The sequence below is a fragment of the Muscardinus avellanarius genome (assembly GCF_963383645.1).
Source record: "Muscardinus avellanarius genome assembly, chromosome: 16".
Lineage (NCBI taxonomy): Eukaryota > Metazoa > Chordata > Mammalia > Rodentia > Gliridae > Muscardinus > Muscardinus avellanarius.
This window is the reverse complement of record NC_137802.1, coordinates 20853240-20871868: the sequence shown is the minus strand read 5'-3', so window position 1 is coordinate 20871868 and position 18629 is coordinate 20853240. Positions and strand designations below refer to the sequence as shown.

Below are 18629 nucleotides of genomic sequence, written 5' to 3'. Positions count from 1 at the left end.
AAACGTCCTTGGCTTTGCTCAATAGTAATGAAAAAACTGGCCAGAACTCAGATGCTGTGATAAACATTCCAGCTGCAGCAATCACTAGGTTAAGCCATTAACTCCGGTAACCGGTAGCTCAGTTCAAGGTAACTGTTTATCCTTGAGATCCTGCCTAGAGACAGAGAAGATAAAACCTTGTGTGTGACCTTAAAGCAATTTAGTTGATAAACAACTTAGCTGCCCAAATACAATAGACCCAAGGAAAAAGATTGTTGACTTTTACCTCAGTGTGAGCATTCCTGGAGAAAGGGAGACTGACCTCATGGTTAAGAAATGAATATGACAAAATAAAGGACAGATGTTCTAAATATATATGTATGAAGGAAATGAAATACCGTAAGAGTAAGAAAAGCATTTCTGCATGAAAAAGAGCTTATCATAAGAAAGTCCCAACTGGGAAAGAAAGGAATTAGAAAGTTAGAAGCAGGTTGCAGAGGGTTTGTGACAGGGAAATGGATTATTAAAGATGAGTAGGCTTCTAATAGGCTTGTTGTCTAAAGAAGAGTGCTCAGCAGTTAAGGAAATACATCTGACAATTAAATCCAAGAACTTCATGGTGTTGTTTGTGGTGTTTTGTCTGCAAAACTGTGTTGTGAGTTTGCTTAAGCTTTCAGATTTAGAAGGTAAAATGCCAACACCTGAAGAAACCCTATCACATCCACCTGAATCACCACATCTCCCCACACTTGCTATATGGACTGAGCACAAAAGATGGAAAGTTCCAAGAAAATTAAAGAAGATTCCCGGAGAAGCCTCCAAGCCTTGGGCGTGCCCGTTTCCTCTGGAAGATTGCCCTTTGGAACTGCTTGTCTGCAAGATCAGGGAGGAGATCCGGAGTTAATCTCTGGATAGCCAAAAAGCCAGCTGAAAACCGGACTAGTTTTTTTACCTTTGTTTACGTGTCATTCACTATTGTTTCACAGTGATTGCATTCACTTCTTTTTCTCTTATTATTAACTTTACTGGTGAAGGGTATAAATTCTTTGGGGTTCTTGTAATAAAGTGTCATTGGCTCAAGAAGCCTTTGTCCATGTCAGATTCTTTCTAGGGAGCACCGTCATTTAGGGACCTAAAGAAATTTAGTCCCTAAAGGGAAAGAATCACTGCAGATAAGAGGCTGCAGCATTTCACTCTAATCCTTCCCCACCTTTACTGAGGTTCTGATCGCGAGTGGACTCGCCCCCCACAGGACTGAGCCGGTTTGCGGCAAAAAAGAAACCTCTCAAGCCGGGCAGGCTCTCAGAACCGGGCACAGGAGAGGGAGGGAGACCCACGAGATGAGGACCAAAGGGGATTTCCCGCGTGGAGCTAGGCCACGGCTCAGAGCAGAGACCAGCGGGCTGTCTGTCTGGCAGGTGTGCAGCACGGGTCCTGTCACCTGTAAGCGACTCAGATGCTGCCCCGGGCGCATCCTCCACATCCCCTAGGGGGCCGTGGGTATGTGGTTCGGAGTAAAGGGCCTAATATCCACTTGGGGCTTTTTTTTTATATTCTTTAAAATCATTTCATTTTAGTTTCTGTTTTTCTGGTGCTGGGTTGAGCCCAGGGTCAGTTCTACCTCCGGACTATACTGCCAGACCTATTTGAGATTTTCTTTGGAACCATAGACGCACTAATGGCTGAAAGCTTCGCTAAGTCACCGAGGCTGGCTTCGAACCTGTGCGATCCTATGTCTCAGCTTCCCCAGCACGGGGGTTAACAGCGTGCGCCACCCCGCCAGGCTCCACTTGGGGTTTAAGCCTCCACAGCTGTGGATGCCTGGGCGTGCGGGAGTGGCCGCGTGCCCTCTCACGAGACTGACACAGTCCCCGCGGGACTTCCCATCCCAGCTTCCTCATAGGGCAGAACAGAGGCCGGACTTGGGAGGTAACCTTAGGAAAAATTACAGGATGTTCCTTAAAAAAGGTTAATAAGGGATGCTTAGGATAATGATTATCAATAATGCCCTCAAACCCGCACTGCAATATGGCCCAATCATCCACAGTGCCAGAAAGGACCTTAACTTGATAACTAGAGTATGGCACTATCATCATTTTTGGTGAAATTCCAAAAAATTGTAAGCAGTGTTGAATATCATTTAAAGCTAACTGCGCTACTGCTGTGGGATAGTACTCAATTAATTTTGCAGGTGAAATCTTTGGATGGATCCATAATAGTGGCCCTTCCTGCCATAAGAGTCCCATGGGTTGAGAAAGGGTTGGGAGGATACGTAAGGCGACGGGTTGATTTTCATCCAAGCGCTTCAGAAATGCCTCTTGCAGTCATTTTTCTATCTTTTGCAAGGTCTGTCTAGCTTCTTGTGTTCATACTCGGGGGGAATCCTGGGCGGAGTCGCCCACTAAAATATTATATAATGGCTTTAACTCATAATTAGGTAATTTTAAATAACATCTGATCCAATTTATATCTCCTAACAATTTCTGAAAATTATTTAGGGTTTTTAAATTATCCTTTTTCAATTCCATTTTTTGAGGGATAACGTGTTTATCGGTTATCCTCGCCCCCAAATAATTTATCATTCTATCCTTTTGTACCTTTTCAGGGGCGATGAACAAGTTTATTCTTCGTAACATCTGTACCAATTCTACATAGGCCTGATCTAGGATTCTTTCATCTTTTGCAGCTAATAAGATATCATTCATATAATGAATGCATCTCAACGCAGGAAATTTTTGTCTCAGTGGGGCAAGAGCATTACCAACATACAACTGACACATAGTAGGACTATTTGTCATGCCTTGTGGCAACACCATCCACTCAAAGCGTTGATCAGGTTCTTCATGGTTGCAAGATGGGACAGTGAAGGCAAATCTCTTACTGTCCTAGGCACGCAGAGGGATAGAGAAGAAACAATCCTTTATATCTATTGCTATCAATGGCCAAGAGGCTGGTAGGGATGACAGGAGTGGTAGTCCTCTCTGCACTGGTCCCATAATTTGCATTTGTGAATTAATGGCTCTTAAATCATGCAAAAGATGCCACTTTCCAGACTTTTTTTTAATAACAAAAATGGGTGTATTCCATGATGATATAGACTGCCTAATGTGTCCTAAGGACAATTGCTCAGCCACAAGTTCCTTTGCAGCTCTCAATTTTTCAGAGGAAAGCGGCCACTGAGGAACCCACGCTGGCTCCTCTGTTTTCCAAGTAATGGGAATACCCTTCTCAGTGGCCCCTAGGAAAAACCCAGGCCTTGTTTAATTGATCTTTTGATGAGTGCCAATGGGTTCTGTGCATCCCTGCAAATGTTTCCCCAGTCCGAATCCAGGATGGTAACCCATATCTTGCATCAGTTTCTGAGAAGTAAGAGAATAGTCATTACACAATTTGTAACCCATATCTTTCAATAAATCTCTTCCCCACAGGGAAATTGGCAACTCTAGGACATAGGGCTGCATAGTCCCAGAGTGGCCTTCTTGATCTTTCCATACGAGTAGTCTAGCACTCATGTCAGGGGTTTTTGCATAACCCAAGCCCTGTAGGGTTTGGGAAGAAGCTTGTACCGGCCAACTGGAAGGCCAATCCTTTTTAGCAATAATGCTTCTGTCTGCTCCTGTATCTAAAAGCCCAAGAATCCTTTTTCCATCTACTATAAGTTCTAAAACTGGTCTCTGTTCTAAATCTAAAGACAGAAATGTTAAGTCAGTTCCCGTGGACCCAAAGCCTTGCTCGCCCCGGGTTTTTTCTTTTGCAACATATTTACCATGCAAACTGGGCAATACAAGTAATTGAGCTATTTTATCTCCAGGAGAAATGGCAATCACTCCTCGCGGAGCAGATACCATAATTTTAACAGTTCCTGTGTAATCAGGATCAATCACCCCTGGGTGGACTATTAACCCTCTTAAGGTAGATCGTCCCAACAAGAGTCCAACTGTATTGGGTTCAAGGGGTCCTCGAAAGTCTGTCTCCACTACTTGGACCCCCATTTGAGGAGTCAATACGAGTCTGGTGGTGGAGCAGAGGTCCAATCCCGCGGAACCTGCAGTGGCTCTTCGAGGCCCTTCGGGGGCCGAAGAGATGGCCATTGTTCTTGGTTCTTGTTCAGACTTTTTACCGCCCCATATATTTGTGGGCCCTGGGGACGAGGGCCCCGCTGGCCGTTTTTTGGACGGGCTCCACCATAGCCTTGGGTTAGGGGCTGACCATGGATGTCTTTTACTGACCTGCACTCATTTGCCCAATGATTGCCCTTCTTGCATTTTGGACATAGACCCAGTTTTGGCTTTTGGCCACTCCGGGCATCCCCAGCGCCTCCTCACTCAGGGCATTGCCTTTTTAAATGCCCTACTTTCCCACATTTGAAACAGGTCCCTGAGTTTCCCCTTCTATTCTGAGTTAACTGAACCACGGCCGCTGCTAAGCCGGCGTTGGTCAGTGGCCCAACCAACTCCCTGCAGATCTTCATCCATGCTTCCAGACCCTTACTTTTGTAGGGCGTAATGGCTGCTTTGCATTCTTTTGTACACTGTTCAAAGACTAACTGCTTAATAAGGGCATAGCCGTATCTGGGTCACCGAAGATTCTGCCTGCGGCTTCTACCATCCTGGCCACAAAAATCTGAGAAAGGTTCTGTAGGGCCTTGTAAGATCTTGGTCAGATTACCACTAACCTCCCCTTTATTTGGCAGGGACTTCCAAGCCTTAATAGCAATACCATTTATTTGTCCATACACTTCATTTGGGTAGCCCGTTTGAAAATTTGCAAAGCAGCCCTGACCAAGGAGTATGTCCCTATCCCAGGCTGCATTTACTGCTGCTTGATTAGCAGCCACCTGTTCACTAGCGTATTCGATCAAGAATGCTCTCCAATCCAGATATTGACTGGGACTAAGGCACGCTCTGGCGAGGCCACTCCAATCACTGGGAGTCATACAATATCTATGTAAGGCTTCTACTTGAGCTACCGTAAAGGAGGCGGCGATACCATATGTTTGTACTGACTCTGCCAGGGATTTTATTATTTTAAAATCTAATGGGTCATGATACCTTTGCCCTTGATCCTCAAAGACTGGGTAAGTCAGGGACAGTTCAGTCCGAACCTGTCTCCATATTTGCGGGCAAAGTGATTTTCCCATACCACTCTGAGTAGGGGGCGTCGGAGCCGGGCACGGCGGCGGGGCAGTAGGCCCACAGCCCTCCCGTTCCCCTTTTTGGCTATCCCGTTTCCTTTTTCTTTTCTCATTTAGGAAGCCTGGTTCTTTTCAATAATTCGGCAAGAGCATGAAGCCCCTCCTCCGAATCCATAGACTCCTCCCCCTTCAATTCCCTAAGATCGGGATATAATCCCTTTTTGTCAACCTCTTTCTTCGTCCCATCCCCCTTTTCAGATCTTTCCTCCTGTAACTGTTCCAGTGCAGCCTGCCCACTTTCTACGGCTTCGGTGCACTTTCTATCCTCAAGACAGCTCCTTACCAGCTTCCATATTGGTCTAACACCTGCCTTGAGCGTTCCCTGATCCCAGGCAAAATCTAAGTCTCTTCCTAACTTCTCCCAAGATGGAACCGTGAGACTTCCGGTAACGGCAGACCAGGGTGCTATAGCGTCACATTCTTCCAGAAATCTTTCTAATGTACTCCTTTTGATTTTTAAGTCCTTCGATCAGAGCAGCTCATCCAGAGCCAGAAAAATTGGGTGTGATTGAGAAGCGCCCATGCTGAGAGCAAACAGTTATAAATGCTATGCTAACCCTTCCACTTTCGGTTCGCTACACTGCGAACTCCTTCCCGCTCTCTCTTTATCTACAGCAGAGAGCAACTAGCCGCAGCTCCGCGGACTTTATCGTCCCACCTTACCTTGGGAACTTACCAGCGCGCTGCCCTGACTGCACGAAGTTCTGAGCCTTTCTCGGAGAGGGTCCCCGTACGGGCCACCACTTGTTGCGCCCAACTCGACCAGCAAGAAAGACACAACACTCGGACTCTTCTTCGTGCAGTTTATTCAGGAATCCTGAAAAATGATCTTCTCTCTCAGGGAAAGCCAGACTGCAGCTTAAGAGGTCTCAGTCCAGCCAACCCTGACATGCAACGTGGCAAATGCCGATAGGGCCACACACGCGAAAGCAAGCCTGCTGATCAGCCGTAGCCAAATATGGAGTTGTTTACCAGAGAGAGCACTTGCTAGAAGGCGAAAACCGGCGCCATCTTTGGGGCGCGGCGCCATGCGGCTCTCCACATTCCCCCACGCTTCCCTGATCCTCCCTACCCCAAAAACCACCTGGGAGAGGCATTGGCCATACTGATTCCTTGAGAGCCTGAGCTGCTCCAGGCAAAGGCACAGAAGACCTAAAACCTGCTTTTCAAGCTGCTCCTGATCGGGACTCAGGAGTGGGGAACCTGCATTTTTTTATTTTTCGGATGATGCCTTCAATACCCCCTTTATTTCCACCATAGGAACAGATTTTAAGATCAAAACGGTTGAATTACAAGGAAAAAAGATCAAAGTACAGGTATGGTATATAGCAGGCTAGGTAGGAGTGATTTCAAACCATCACAACTTCCTACTACAGAGGAGCAATGGGTATCATGCTAGTTTACCAATGGTAAAAGTTTTGGAAACATAAGCAAATGGTTTAGAAGCACAGATGAGCATGCCAATGAAGATATGGAAAGAATGTCACTAGGAAACAAGTGTGATATAGAAGAAAAAAAAAAAGAATTGTACTGAAAAGAAAAAGGAAAACTGATTGCAAGGGAACATAGTATTAGATTTTTTAAGATCAATGCAAAAGCAAATATAAATATCAAAAAGGCATTCCTCACATTAGCTGAAGATATCCTTCAAAAGACCCCAGTGAAAAAGCCCAACAGTAAAAATGTAGATATCAGCAGTGGAGGTGTGACCGGCTTGAAGAGCAAGTTCTGCTGAGTGCTCTCCGGCCCCGCTGACATCCACCACCTGCTTCTCCTCTTGCTGCAAAATAAACCACTGTCCATTTTTAACTCTAACCAGATATTTTGTTCTCATTCTATCTAATTCACTTATTTTGTTCTTTCATCTGTAACTGCTTGCTGAGTTCATTATAATTTTCTTCCAAAAAATGTATAGAAAAATCATGTCTGTGACTTCACTTTTAAGTTTACTTGCTCAGCTTACCACTGCATTCCAGTTGTATTATAGGCTAGTTCTTATCAACATTAAAATCTACAGCAATCATTTCCACTTTATTCTACAAACTGTCTAAGAATAAAAGTTAGAATTAACAATTTTATTTTGTACAACAATGGAATTTTCTGTCATGGATAATATGCTTGAGTCCCTATCATCTATAGTCATGTGATAGCAAAAGAAACAAAAGTCAGGAAAACATTCATTTTCACCTTGAATATGTAAATGGGGTTAATTTTATCCTGTGCCTTATGTCAAAAGGAACCTCTTTGGTTTTTCCTTTTTATTTGATGAAGCATGTACAGGAGACATATCATCCAAATATAGCCCATTAAAATGTTTGTGGTTTGCTTGGCCATAATTTTCACAGGCGTTAATTGAGGACAAAGGGCAATGCAGAAATGATAGCTTTGGTTTGTTGAGTCATATTTCCAGGGGCCTTGATGTTTAAACCTACTTCTGCCACCACTTCTCCTTGGCCACTTCTTCCTCACAACTTCTTTTCCTGAATGCTGCTTTATTTGCTTCTCCCACCATCTCATGGTATTTAAAAAACGGAGGGGGCAAGCTAGTAGGTTTGTTGAGTTTAATATAAAGCTCTGATTTAATTTGCTAAGTAAACTAAAGGTAACTTCTAACTGCCTATTATCAAATGTCAGTTGATCATATCTTCTCATATATGCTCTTTCCTCAGACTTCTCCCAGATGCCTCGTTGGTTGTTTTACTTCTGTGTACCTCTCCTTCCCGTCCTGGCCATCTATTGTGTTTCTGAAATGTAAGTTAACTGCATGCACTAGTGTTTGGAGGGTGTCGTGGTTTTGTCTTTCTAATTAGGTATATATTCTATTCACTTTCCTAGAATAACTCTCTTCACCTAAATTTGAGTAGTTTCCATTTTGGCAACTCCTCTATCGATTTGGTAGCTCAGTAAAAAAATTACTTAAAAGAAAAAAAAAAGGCAGGGAGGAGGAGTGGATTTCATTAACATGTTTGCCAAATGTACTGCAAAATTTAGCCTCTGAAGAACACTTTTTCAGTGTTGTCTTTACCTTAAGATTTAGAACTACTTAGGATATTATTAATTTTAAGTCCTATCTTCACACCCTCTTGAAAATTTTGTATTACCATAAATTTAGATAAAGGACAAAAGGCTTCTCCTGTAAAGCTAGAATCTCGAGCTGTTCCTCACCCCATCCTTCCTTCTCTTCATCTTCCTGGTTTTGCCTAATCACTTATATTAAGGTAGGGTAGGTTAAGTTTGCTATGCTGCTAGCATCATAAGACGATACCTTTGTTGGAATAATTGTGAATAGCATGATGCATTTTGAGCAGAGGCTGAGTTTAGGATAGGGGCTTCCATTATAAAGTCTTTCTGTGTTGGGACACACATTTGTGTGTGTGTGTGTGTGTGTGTGTGTGTGTGTGTGTGTGTGTGTGTGTGTGTGTAATACTGGGGGTGGAACCCAGGGGCTTTTCTAGCTCCGGGCTATCCTCCCAGACTTATTTTATACCTTATTTGGAAACAGATTCTCACTAAGTTGCTGAGAGCCTCACTAAGTAGCTGAGGCTGGCTTCAAACCTGTGTGATCCTCCTGTCTCAGCCTCCCAAGCACTGGGATTATAAGCGTGTGTCACCACGCCCGCCTGGGACACACATTTTAATGACCTCTTGGCTCACATAACAACATAGAGACATATCTGTTATGAAAATCCACAGATTTTTCAGGTAGTGCCCTGAAAACAATTTTATATGCCTCATTGGTTGTTGTTCTTAGATTTTATCCTCACTTGACTTTATCATTGTTTACTAGTAAAAAGCAGCATTGCCAAATAATCCCTCATTTTCCACTAAAAAAAATTATGTTGGAGTGTTTTTTAAAGTTTTAGATTGTACCTGCTTTCCTTTCTCTGAAATGTAGCAGTAGTTTGTTTGTTTTGGTTTTGTTTTTACTTTTAACCCTCTTTAATGCTTACTCAATTCAGTGTCTTAAGGTTTGAGAGCTAAACACTGGAATTTTGGGTAACAGACTGACAGTTTTATTGTTCACATATTTTGGCATTGTACCATGACTACCTTTTGTTAAACCTGCACTTTCTACATATTAAAAAGGTAAATGGAGTATAAATAAATTTTTGTATAATCTGTTTGAAACATGAGTTTTATTTGCTTAATATTAGGGCTTTGCCCCTTTTTTTGTAAGTCTCTTGGGATCCTATGTAGAAGCTATTCTCATTAAAAACCAAAACAGTTAAGTCCATTCTCTGGTACTAGCTATGAATTTGTTTTTATATTCTACTTAACAATTTTATAAACTGAAATAGTTCTAGATGGTCCATTCTGTTCATATAAAGACAAAACTTGATTTCCAAAAAAATAAATATACTTTTAAGAAATTATCATTAATTAATTGATTGACTGATTGGTGCTGGGGATTGAACCTAGGGGCAGTCTACCTCCAAGTTATATCTTCAGCCCTATTTTACTTTTATTTTGAAACAGGGTCTCACTAGGCTGCTGAGGCTATCCTTGAACTGTGATCCTCCTGTCTCAGCCTTTTAAGTACTGGGATTACAGGCATGTGCCAACACATTCGGCCTCATTACTTTTTAAAATTCAAGCTACTAAGTCAGGCTTGGAGACACACACTCGTATCCCTATTACTTGGAATTCTGAAACAGTAGGATCACACATTTGAGGACAGCCTTGGCAATGAAGCCAGACCTTCTTTCAAAACAAAATACAGGTGGGAGTGTAGCTCAGATAGAATGCTCCTGCAATGCCTCCCCAGTACCAAACACATACAAAGAGCTAAAACAGTCCATGTAAAAAATAAGTTTCCTTTAAAAAATGAAATTCAGACTTTCACAGACTAACAAAACCTGAATGGGTTAATCCCCATTGGACCCAACTACAAAAAATGCTAAAGTTTTTTCAACAGAAATAAAGATGCAAAAGACTAAAATGAAAGCATAAATTGCAAAAGTAAACACACAAATTATCTTAATACTCTAAGAGGATATCTAAATCACTTTTTGGTTCTAGTGTAAAAAGAGATAGGAAAAGTATTAGTAATGAGTATACATAGAAAATTAAGAAAGCACGTGAAATAAAATCATATGGGCAGAGGAAGAAGTTAAATGATAGAATTTTTGTGGGACCAAAGGTAAAACACACTCTTGTAAGTATGTTTTTTTAGTTTTTGTGAATATTACAAAGAAAAGCATAAAGTGAATAAATCAAGTGCTCTATATGATTGTCAAAACAAACCAAGAAAAAATTCATTGACAAAGGAAAAGAGAAATTAAATAAATGACAATAGTAAGTCCTCACCTATCAATAATTAATTATGGTAGACTTTTGATTACATGAAATTATGGCTAAAGATAAAAATAAGATCCATATACACAATTCAAAACAAAAAATTTAAAAGAAAACACAATTCACTTTACATGTGAAGCACATAAACTCAAAGTGGTAAGATCAAAAAACATTTGCATGCAAAAAAGAGCAATGATGCCTATGCATTTATAGAAAAAGTAGACCTTAATCCAAAAACATTCAGGAGAGGCAAAAAGGTCAATATACAACAATAAAATATTTTACACCTGAAAGATACATTAAAAATCTATATGTGCCCAACATCACAGCAGCTAAATAAATAATGCAAAGACTGATGGGATTGAAAAGTCCCATCACACAGCAGCATAGTAACAGTGAGATAATTTTAGTTATGAATACAACACCCAGATAGAACACCAATAAGAAAAGACCAACTCAAATAACACCGAGATGATAAACATACCTGTGAACTATGAAGGACACAAAACACATTATATTCAAATGCATTGTGAACTACACTCCTCATAACAGATAGAGGACTAATATCTAGAATATTTTTTAAAAAGCTTTAAAAACAACACTAAAAATAACCCAATCAAGAAATGGGCAACTGAACTGAATTAGATACTTCTCAAGAGAAAAAATACAAATAGCCAATAAATATATGAGAAAATATTAAATATCTTTAGCAACTGGGAACATGCAAATCAAAACTACACTGAGATTCTAATAGAATGGCAATCATCAAGACCACAAACAATAATAAATGCTGGCAAGGATCTGGGGAAATAGGAACAATAATATACTGTTGGGAGACTGTAAACTAGTACATCAACCATGGAGGTCAGTGTGGAGGTCTCTCAGAAGATTGGAAATGGAACCACCAAATAACTCAGTGATAGTGCTCCTAACCATCTTTCCAAAGGAATTGAGGTCAGAATATTATAGTGATACATGCATATCCATGTTCATAGCACCAAAATTCACAAGAGCAAAACTACAGAACCAGCCTACATGCCAATTTCCAGATGAATGGACCACAAGTCTGTGGAATAAACACACAGTGGAATTTTATTCAGCCATAAACAAGAACAAAATCATGTCATGTACAGGAAAACAAATGGAACTCAAGAATATTATGCTAAGCCAGTCTCAAAAATAAATAGTTGCATGTTTTATATGTGGAATTTAGGTAAAAATTTGGAAATAAGAGTATAACATCAGGTAGAATAGAGATGTCAATGGAATGATGGAGTTTAGGGAAGGGGGGAGAAACTGAGACATAAAGAGTGTAACATCAAAATAATGCTACTTATATATGCAAAACTACCAATTCCAATTTCAAAGACAGGTATGGGGAGGATGAGAAAAGGGGTGAGATCCAGACAGAAATGCTCCAAGAATTGTGTGTATGTGTTTCTATCACTCTATATCCCCATATGATATATAACTACAATGCACCAAATAACAGTATAAAAATGAAGTATGAATATGAAAAAATATCTACACCATTAGCAGTCAGAGAATTGCAAATAAAAACAACATTCATATTCTATCTTAGTCCAATCACAATAGCAATCATCAAGAATATAAATAATAATAAATGTTGGCAAGAATGCGGGGAAATATAAAACCTTATACACTGTTGGTGGAATTACATATTAGCACAGCTGTTTTGGAGATCAGTATATAGATGTTCCTTAATAGATGGGTAATGAAGCCACCATATCAAATTTTAAACCACTCTTAGGGATCTTTCCAAAGGAATTAAAAGTTATATTACTATAGAGATATATGCATTTCCATGTTTATAGCAGTACAATAGTCAAGCTATGGAACCAGCCTAAGTGCCTGTCAATAGATTAATGGATTATGAAATTATTGTATATATATACACACACAATGGAATTTTACTCAGCCATAAAAAGAGCATAATTATGTCATTTTCAGGAAAATTGATGGAATTCGAGAATATTATGTTAAGTGAGATTAGCCAGTCATAGAAAATGAATGGCCATATGATTTTACTCATTTATGGAAGCTAGAGAGAAACTGGGAAACAAAAGGGACTTCAGATAAGTTAAGGAGAGAGCTGGGTGTGGTGGCACACGCTTGTAATCCCCACGCTTGGGAGGAAGAGACATGAGGATCCTGCAGGTTCAAAGCCAGCCGCGCTGGCTTAAGAGACCCTGTGAGAGAGAAGTGGGGAGGGAAAAAAGGAGGTCTGAGAAAGAAAACAACTTAAATAATGTTATGTCTATATATGAAGATATCACTATCAATCTCACTAACATGTATGAAGAGAGGGGAAACACAGTGGGACACAGAAGGAAATATACCAAGTAATGTGTACATGGATTAGTTTATATCACTTTGAACCTCACCATGATGTATTGTTAAAATGCATCAATAAAAGTATTTTGTAATCCTAAAACCAACCTAGCAGGACATTACCACCATGGAAAGTATTCCTTAAAATTTTTAACATCCACAGAGAATTACTAACAATGGAATTGTTAACCAAATTGAAAACCATTTTGTGTTTGTGTTGGATATTTGTATATCTCATTTGGAGAAATATTTGAATGTCTATGCATGCTTTCTTAAGTGGGTTGTCTCTCTGTCATTGAAGTATATGAGTTCTTTATACATTCTGCATACCATATTCTTACTAGCTAATGTGAAAATGTTTTTTTCCATTTGCATATTTTTCATTTAGCTATTCTTGCTTCTGTTGTTTATGTATTTTCTTTCTTGTCATATCCTAGTAACAGCCAAATTCAAGGCCATGAATATTTTTATCTTCTTCTAAGAGTTTACAGTCTTAGCTCTTACATTTAAGTCTGTGACACATTTAGAGTTAATTTTGATACATGATAATTTTGATACATGGTCCAACTTTATTCTTTTTCATGTGAACTCCTTGGAAATCTATTTTTGTGAAGATATACATATATGCATAGACACATTGATATACAAAGAAACCTTTATAGCTACATAGAAGTAATGGAATGGAATGCAGGACAAAGATCATATCTGGACAAATAACAAAAAGTTTGACTTTATACATAGTATAAAGTATCAAGTGAAGTTGTCTACTTTGAAATGAGAATGATATATGGGAATCTGAGAAAGTCTGGACTACAGAGATGCATAGGTAGGTACCACGTAAAATAAGATTAAAATAATAGGTTTCTTTCTTTTTTTTTTTTTTTTTGGTGGTACCCGGGGTGGAACCCAGGGGCTTTCTACCTCTGGGCTACACTCCCAGACCTATTTTATATTTTATTTGGAAACAGGGTCTCATTAAGTTGCTGAGAGCCTCACTAAGTAACTGAGGCCGGCTTCAAACCTGTGCAATCCTCCTGTCTCAGCCTCCCAAGCGCAAAATAATAGGTTTCAATGTCCACTTGGAGGTACAACAAGGAAACTAATGGACCAAGATTAGAAACCTAGACAGTGATATACATGTAGCTATACTTGAAAAAAATGAATGGCTGCTCCCACTATTTCTGAGGTGGAGGGGGGAAATGAGAAGAAGCATCACAATAAAAGAGTCTGAGATATAAACAACTTTAATACAGACACACAGTGGAATACTGGCAACTTCAAATTGCACATTATTAAATGAGGTGCTCTTTCTTAGGTGGAATCATTATAGCAATAAAGTAAAATGGTGGATAGAAAGTTTATTGATAAATTTGAAGTACAAAGGACAGAAAAGTGATCCTTGAAGAGTAAGGTTGATAAACTCTGGCTTCCTTCCCCATGCTGGAGGAAACAATATTCAGGGCCCCAGTATGACTTAACTCCCAGGTAAATACAAACTAAACTACCACTAAAAAGAAAACAGTTCATTTTAAGTATAGATCAGATAAAAAATGTGGACATGAAGAGATGAGAAAGCACAAAGTAAAAAATGCAGAATGATGTGAACAATTGATGTGATTATTTTTAAATAATCACATAAGTTATCATTATCAGTTAGAATTCCTCTGGATGTTTTTAATTGTGTTGTCTGTCATTGAGTTGTATGAGTTGTTAATAAGCTGTATGACACGTTGAGAAGGCCAGCTTTAGCAGACCAGACATATCACAGAAAAAGTGGAATATTGTGTTGTCTGCCCAGAAACACAATATGGCAAAAACAGGGTGTGCAACATAATGTGGACTGTCATTAGCAGCCAGGACAGCACAACCAGCAAGAAGGCCTGAAGCACAGACCCAATATGAAATACCATTTAAAGTATGAAATACCATTTAAAGCAGTGGTTTTTTTTAAAAAAAAAAACATATGTTAATGGCATATCTTCAGATGGAAATTTCAATTAAAATAAGTTACATGTTTCCTCTGTGTCAGCTGAAATTAACAAAAAGAAACCTTCTTAGCTTGTTACTGAGAACCTCTTTTATAGTGACTACATATCTCTAATTCACCATTTTATTAGATGAACAATTATATAATATTTTATATGAACTAAAACTTTTATGGTTGGAAGAAAAGTCTGGAATAATATTCAGATATCAATAGCAATGCATCCCCAAATAAAATAATGTAATAATTCTAAGCATGACCCTCATGATCCAAAGAGATTTTTCTTCTTACAAAGGAGTTGTCCCAGGGCTCCCTTCATGTCTCTGTTCCTCAGACTATAGATGAAAGGGTTCAGCATGGGAGTCACCACTGTGTACATGATAGCCATGATGGTCTCCTTCATGGTAGAACTATTAGCTGATGGACATAAGTAGAGACCAATGACCGTCCCATAGAACAGTGACACCACAGAAAGGTGGGAGCCACAGGTGGAGAAAGCCTTACAGATACCTCGAGCAGAAGGGACTCTGAGAATGGAGGACACAATTTGTGCATAGGACACAATAATGAGTACAAATGGAACGACAAGAATGATGCCTCCCATGATAAATATCACCAACTCATTAGCATGAGTGTCAGAGCAGGCCAGCTTCAACAAAGCAGACATATCACAGAAAAAGTGAGGAATCACATTGTCTGCACAAAAAGACAATCTAGCCATGAGCAGGGTATGCAACATGGCATGGAATGTGGTCAGCACCCAGGAGAGTACCACCAGGGAGAGACAGAGCTTGGGGCTCATGATGCTAGTGTAGTGCAAGGGGAAGCATATGGCTACATAGCGGTCATAGGCCATGGCCACAAGGAGGAAGCTCTCCAGGTCTCCAAAAAACAGGAAAAAGTACATTTGGGTCAGGCAGCCTGCATACGGAATGGATGGGATTTGGCTCTGCATGTTCTGTAGCAATTTGGGCACTGTCACAGAGGAGAAGCAGAGGTCAGAGAAGGACAAGTTGCTGAGAAAAGCATACATGGGTGTGTGGAGATGCGAGTCTAGATGAATGAGGATGATGATGAGGAGGTTCCCCAAGACAGTGGTAAGATACATGACCAGAAACAGGACATAGAAAAGGTTTTGGTTCTCCGGCTGGATAGGCAGACCCAGGAGGAGAAACTCTGAGATGACAGTTTGGTTCCTTCTTATCATGTTCTGTCTCCAAAATCTTTAAGAGAATAAATAATAGACAACTTAAAATCCAAATAAAAATGAACATATTTGTATGACACATGATCTGATAGATGTTGTACAATAACTGATCTCACCCTTATTATCCAAAAGAAGGACATCTACAATCAGAAATATGCCACATCCTTCAATCAAAGCCATCTCCCAGACATGGTTTCTTCACTTAAGTAGAGGTTACAATATTGACTCTTCCCCTTCCTTCTAAAATACCCTCATGTATTAGTGTCTGTGAGATTATATTGGTTCTCCTGAAGTTCCAATGGCCACCCATTGTCAATAATTATGACTGGAAGCCAGGCATGGTGGCATACACTTATAACCCCAGCATTCAGAAGGCTGAGACCAGAGGATTGCAGTTCGCAGACAGCCTCATCTAGTTAGTGTGGCCCTCTGCAACTCAGTGAGACCCGGTTTCAAAATAAAGAATAAAAAATAGGGCAGGGAGGTATAGCTCAGAGGTCAAATGCCCCTGGGTTTCATCCCCAGACCCACAAAAAAATTATGATTGGTTTCTTTTTTGACAATATCCTCTATGTCACTGTCTCATGGGCTTTACGCTAAACACTATTCCCTCATAATTCTATAAATACAGCCCTAAAATTGCTTGTGTAATCCAACAACATCAATTACCATCTAAACATAGCTCATAAATATCTCTATTCCTTTCTGTACTCTATCACCAACTGCTTACTGATTATCTCTAGTCAGTAAGCATTATTATCTCTAAATCAGTAAGCAGTAATCCCCATTTTTCAACTCAGCAAATTCCAAATGGAAGATATTCACTCTGTCCTTCTTCCAATCTACTCCTCTAGTCTCTCGTATCTCAAAAAAAAAAAAAAAAAAAAAAAAAGCTGACAGTTGTCTTTCATCTAGCAAGTCATTTAGATTCTGCCCTTCATTCACTAATTTATCCACTGTTTATCTCAAGTACCACAATCTGGACAGGATGACATCATATCTTGTCTGGACTATTACAACAGTCTATTATTTCATCACTCTGCTTCCATGTTCTTATGCGTCTCTCTCTACTCTCCCTCTCGCTCTCGCTCTCTCGCTCTCTCACTCTCTGTCTCTCTCTCTCTCTCACCATGGTAGTCTGAGATTAAAATCTGATCATTGGCCGGGCGTGGTGGCGCACACTTGTAATATCTGCGCTTGGGAGGCAGAGAGACAGGAGGATCGCGCAGGTTCGAAGCCAGCCACACTGGCTTAAGAGACCCTGTTTCCAAATAAAAAGTATAAAATAGGTCTGGGAGTGTAGCCCGGAGGTAGAAAGGCATCCAGAAACCCCAGTACCACCAAAATAAAATAAAATAAAATAAAATAAAAAATAAAATAAAATAAAGTGTTAGAACCAGGAATGGAGGTGCATGCTTGTAATCCCAATACTTGGGAGGCTAAGATAGAAGGATTGCAGGTTTGTGGTCAACCTTGACTATTTAGTGAGACACCCTGCAACTTAGTGAGACTTTGTTTCAAAATAAATAAAAAATAGGGGTAGGGATGTAGCCTAGAGGTAGGATGCCCCTGAGTTCAATCCCTAGTACTTCAATAAATAAATAAATAAATAAATAAATAAATAAATAAATATTTTTACATATTGTGATGCTAACTCTGCTGGTCCATGAACCACACTTTGAGAGTAAGACTGAAAAACATATTTTTATTTTTATTTTTTGATGGTACTGGAGATGGAACCCTTCTACCTCCAGGCTGCACTACCAGACCTATTTTACATTTTATTTGGAAACAGGGTCTCTTAAGCCAGAGAGGCTGGCTTCCAACCTGAATGATCCTCCTGTCTCTGCCTTCCAAGTGTGGGGATTATAAGCATGCACCACCACACCCGGCTTTAAAACAAATTTTTTAAATACAGATTTATGCCGGGTGTGGTGGTGCATGCTTGTAATCCCCATGCTTGATAGGCAGAGACAGGAGGATCACACAGGTTCGAAGCCAGCCGTGCTGGCTTAAGAGACCTGTTTCCAAATAAAAAGTATAAAATAGGTTTGGGAGTGCAACCCAGAGGTAGAAGGGCTTCCAGGAACCCCAGTACGACCAAAAAATAAAAAATAAAATAAATAAAAATAAAATACAGATTTATGTGCCATCTCCCAATAAATGTGATCAGGAACTTTGGAGGGGGCTTGTTCAAAATATTTTAAAGCTCCTTGAATAATTCAACTGCATAGCCAAGGGCTAAGAATCTCTATTAAATGCCTTTCTCTTTCTCACAGTAATATCATTATGATGAAATGATGAAATCTTATGAGAATGTATTGCATAGTATGTGATATTAATGAATTTTATTATTAATAAAAACTTTAAAAAATAAAACTTTAAGTGATAAAATTTAATCAGAATATTACTATAACTTGAAAATGTCTTGGGAGATAATATGGAAAAAAGGAAAAGTGGAATGCCTAAAAGTGTATTATAGAATCTTGGAAACCAAGACTCTCAGGCTGGAAGGACACTAAGATACCATCCCGTTTCCCTTCTGATAACTTACCCACACTGTCTAAAGGTGACTTGAGGGCCCTGTCCCAAGATCCTGCTCCCCTTTATTCATTACA

At 39.8% G+C, this 18629-nt stretch overlaps 1 protein-coding gene and 1 pseudogene across 2 annotated transcripts; one reads left to right on the top strand and one right to left on the bottom strand.

Moving 5' to 3' along the window:
* The first annotated feature begins 6338 nt into the window (after window positions 1-6338).
* On the top strand, window positions 6339-6908 carry LOC308274739 (ras-related protein Rab-10-like; annotated as a pseudogene). The gene has a single exon. The product of its transcript is annotated as a ras-related protein Rab-10-like (transcript).
* An 8158-nt stretch (window positions 6909-15066) lies between these two features.
* LOC308275623 (olfactory receptor 1E2) lies at window positions 15067-16011 on the bottom strand (the record flags this gene model as incomplete). Its single annotated transcript, XM_080713982.1, has 1 exon — window positions 15067-16011. One exon carries the CDS (start codon window positions 16009-16011, stop codon window positions 15067-15069), a length of 945 nt encoding a protein of 314 aa, XP_080570108.1.
* Window positions 16012-18629: the final 2618 nt, after the last annotated feature.